This window comes from Myotis brandtii, unplaced genomic scaffold, assembly GCF_000412655.1.
Source record: "Myotis brandtii unplaced genomic scaffold, ASM41265v1 scaffold248, whole genome shotgun sequence".
NCBI lineage: Eukaryota > Metazoa > Chordata > Mammalia > Chiroptera > Vespertilionidae > Myotis > Myotis brandtii.
In genome coordinates, this window is record NW_005359397.1 from 2,300,597 (window position 1) to 2,304,537 (window position 3,941).

General features: G+C 46.4%; 1 protein-coding gene and 1 long non-coding RNA gene across 4 annotated transcripts in view; one reads left to right on the forward strand and one right to left on the reverse strand.

Moving 5' to 3' along the window:
* LOC106726297 overlaps positions 1 to 928 on the reverse strand; it is an 8,143-nt gene extending 7,215 nt beyond the window's left edge. The window contains exon 1 of the long non-coding RNA XR_001362345.1: positions 722 to 928. This is a non-coding gene — a long non-coding RNA (uncharacterized LOC106726297). The remainder of the gene's footprint in view (positions 1 to 721) is intronic.
* A 2,646-nt stretch (positions 929 to 3,574) lies between these two features.
* Positions 3,575 to 3,941, forward strand: part of INO80C (INO80 complex subunit C) — a 15,310-nt gene continuing 14,943 nt past the window's right edge. The window contains exon 1 of one of the 3 annotated variants that reach the window (XM_014540600.1): positions 3,575 to 3,893. In XM_014540600.1, coding sequence (XP_014396086.1) covers positions 3,738 to 3,893 — 156 coding nt within the window. In that variant the 5' untranslated portion in view covers positions 3,575 to 3,737. The remainder of the gene's footprint in view (positions 3,894 to 3,941) is intronic. The other 2 variants (XM_005867306.2, XM_014540601.1) reach the window with 2 other exon arrangements.

Genomic DNA, 3,941 nt, shown 5'->3' on the forward strand with positions numbered 1-3,941 from the left:
TATGAAGTAGCAATGAAAATAATTTTATGGTTGGGGGTCACCACAACATGAGGAACTGTATTAAAGGGTCGCCGCATTAGCAAGGTTGAGAACCACTGTTCTAGAACATCCTCTGGGTACTGGGGACTCCAGAATCTCCTGCCCAAATGGCTCTGTGCCTGCTTCCAGAGTCTCTGTGGGCCTTGTCTCTGGGTTTGATGTGTACACCCCTAGGCCTAAGATGTGGTAAAGAGGAGGCTGTTTGTGAGGGTTGGGTAGAAGATGGATGAAGTTGGATGTTTGGGTTGGGGTGCCCACACATGTACAAATGTGTCACTTCATGATGTCCAGTCAAGCAAGGGGTGAACGAGAGGGTGGCCAGGCACTGGAATGGCTCTCCCATGCTACCACATCTGGAGCAGAACGCCAGGGATTCTGGGAATTCTTAATCCAACTCTGGCCTTCTGCATTATGGGGGTATGTTTGCCAAGATAGAAAGGTAGAACCTATTTTATTTTACAGTCTTATATTAAGGCACATAAGTATTTTTGGCCTGGGCCCTGCAAATACTAGTATTAGGGCCCGGGCCAGCCCCCACTGGCCCAAGCTCTCCCCTTCCAGACAAGGATTGTTTAAATAACGAGGCACTCAGCAGATCGTCAATGAGTGCTTGAAATGCCCCCAAAACTGTGACAAAGAAACTGTCTCTGCCCAAATGAGCCTACTATCCACAGGTACTTACCACATGGCATAGGAAGGTCTGGGATGGAAGAAACAGGCTGCTGTGAGCACCTCCTTGTAGGGACATTTCACTGGGCTGTCTGTGGGAACAGAGACCAGAGAAGGTTCCCGAGAGATGATATCTAAAGAACAAGGAGGGGTTAGCCCCTCCACACCCCCCAGAACAAGTGCTGCTCTCATACTCTGGAGAGGATGCAATGATCTCCTAGGGCAGTGATTCTCAACCTTGGCTGCACATTAGAATCACCTGGGAATCTTTTTAAAATCCTGATTTCTGGGCCTCATCCTCCAGAAATTCTGTTTCTTTGTTATGGGGTGAGGCCACAACATTAGTAACAGCCAAGGTTGAGAACCACTAAGCTGGGGGAACGTGACTACATAACCTATAGTTTAACCTGTAGTATGATAAGAAACCCTGTGGTAGAAGAAGAAGACTATCACAGAGAGGACAACTGGTTAGGAAAAAGGAAAAGAAAAGGATGGTGGTGTTCCAGATCCCAAGGGAAGGATTTCAGGAAGAAAGGGATCAGACAGGACCAGGACTGAATTTAGCAATGGGAATTCAGATGGTATTTGATTTCTTAACAGTGGTCAGCAAACTCATTAGTCAACAGAGCCAAATATCAACAGTACAACGACTGAAATTTCTTTTGAGAGCCAAATGTTTTAAACTTAAACTATATAGGTAGGTACATTGTTATTAACTTAATTAGGGTACTCCTAAGGCTTAGGAAGAGCCACATTGAAGAGGCCAAAGAGCCGCATGTGGCTCTCGAGCCGCAGTTTGCCGACCATGGCAGGCTTAACAGGTTAAGCGCCCAGCCTGTTTTGTCTTCCAGACGGAAAGTATAGTGTCAGTCACCGGTGACTGACAGGGCGCTTAACGTGTTAAAAGTAGGGAACTGGGCCCTAACCGGTTTGGCTCAGTGGATAGAGCGTCCGCCTTCGGACTCAAGGGTCCCAGGTTCGATTCCGGTCAAGGGCATGTACCTTGGTTGCGGGCACATCCCCAGTTAGGGGGTGTGCAGGAGGCAGCTGATCGATGTTTCTAACTCTCTATCCCTCTCCCTTCCTCTCTGTAAAAAAATCAATAAAATATATTAAAAAAGAAAAGTAAGGAACTGGTGTTTGAACTCAATAAACATTTACTAAGGGATTATAGGAAGGTGCTCAACAGAGCACCCTCTATACTCAATGCCCTCAGAGCCATACGCAGGGTGGGAATAGGAAAGAAGGAAGGGAAGGAGGATATATCAGATGGCAAAAAGCTTTTCATTGGAAGCAGCATCTAAATTGCTGCAAAGGAGCTAAGCAATCCTAAGAGAGGAAATAATGGAAACAAAAATATGATGAGTTAAGAGAACAATGTGTACTCTCAGAAATAGTTAGTCCCTGGCTGGAGCAGAGGAAATGAAGTGTTGGGAATGAAGGAAGAGAAGTGGGCAGAGCCCAGTTATTAAGGACCTTATATGCCAAGGCGAAAGGGCTCTGGTGAATATCAGTAAGTGGTATGATTAGATTTGTGATTTAGCCCATTTTGGCACAGTGTGAAGGATGGCCTAGGGCCGGGGAGGATTAGGAAAAGATGGAAATCCAAACTTCCATCAGGAAGCTATTGTAGGGATCCAGGTGAGAGGAGATGGATTCACTAGGGCAGGTGTTGTGCGGGAGAGGAGTGAGCTGAAAGGGTGGCTGTCTGGAATGGGATAAGGGTGGGTTATTAGAAAGGGTGGGCCCAGGAAGCCAGGGTCAGCACCTAGATCAGTGATGGCAAACCTATGAACTCATTTTTTTGGTTGATTTTTCTTTGTTAAATGGCATTTAAATATATAAAATAATTATCAAAAATATGTCTTTGTTTTACTATGGTTGCAAATATTAAAAAAATCTCTATATGTGACATGGCACCAGAGTTAAGTTAGGGTTTTTCAAAATGCTGACACGCCGAGCTCAAAAGGTTCGCCATCACTGATTTAATAACTGTTTCATTAGAAATAATTATAATGTACTGATGACTTGCAAGGTACTGTGAGCTGGGAAAGATAAATGAATGAAACATAACTTCAGAGCTTACATTCTACCAGAAGCCAAAAGACATTAACTAACCAAATATAAATCATGCAGTTTAAGTCATCAATAACAAGGGGGAGGGTATGTTCCACTGAAGTTCATAAATAGGTTTTAGCAAATCTGTGAACTCCCTGAAATCATATGTAATATTTTGTCTATACCTGTATACATTTGGTGGGGAGTGGGAGAGGGAGGGTAGCCTAGCTTACATGCTCAAAGAGGTCTGTGACCTCTAAAAGGTTAAGAACTAGTCTACCCTTCAAGTCCATTTGGGCTCTACTGACACACAAACTTCTTCCCTGAGAAGGCAGTGATCAATGGGAAGGCTAGAAGCTGTCTAATCCACCCAGAATGACCCTACTTTCACTGCTACATACATCAAAAGTGACCCATCTATTTTAAAAAATATATATATTTTTAGGGAGAGGGACAGAGCGATAGAAACATCAATGAGAGAGAATAATTGCACACCCCACACCGGGGATTGAGCCTGCAACCCAGGCATGTGCCTTGAGGGGGAATCGACTGTGACCGCCTGGTTCATAGGTCCACGCTCAACCACTGAGCCACGCCCCGGGGCAAAAGTGATCCATCTTCTGACTTCACGTCAGAAAAGTCAACAGGGTTATTTTTAAAAACCTATTTTTAAAAATAAAGATGGCGAGATGTTCTATTCCTTGATCGCTAGGGATTTGCGAGCACGTGCCCTTTTGGGGAGTAGCAGGACGCCACCCGCAGACACCTTCCGGTCCCCACGGAATTGGCTGCACCCAGCTCCGCCTTTTGGATTCCGCCTTTTGGATTCGGTAGAGAGAAGTCAGCGGATGTTCTGCGAATCCAGGCCGGGTTTTCCGGCACTAAGACGGAACTAACCTCGAGGCGGAAGTCCCAAGACCTTTGCAGAGAAAGCAAGGGGGGTTGGGGGGGGGAGAAGACTCAGGATAGGAATGGCGGCTCAAATTCCACTTGTGGCCACCACGGCCGCTCCGGGGATATCCCGGAACAGCAAGAAGAGGCCAGCCAGTCCTTCCCACAACGGCAGCAGCGGCGGCGGATATGGCCCGGGTAAGAAGAAAAAAGTGTCCGCCTCTAGCTTTGCACAGGTACGTTGCACGCCGACTAGCCTGCGCATGCGCGGTGGCCGAGCGGAG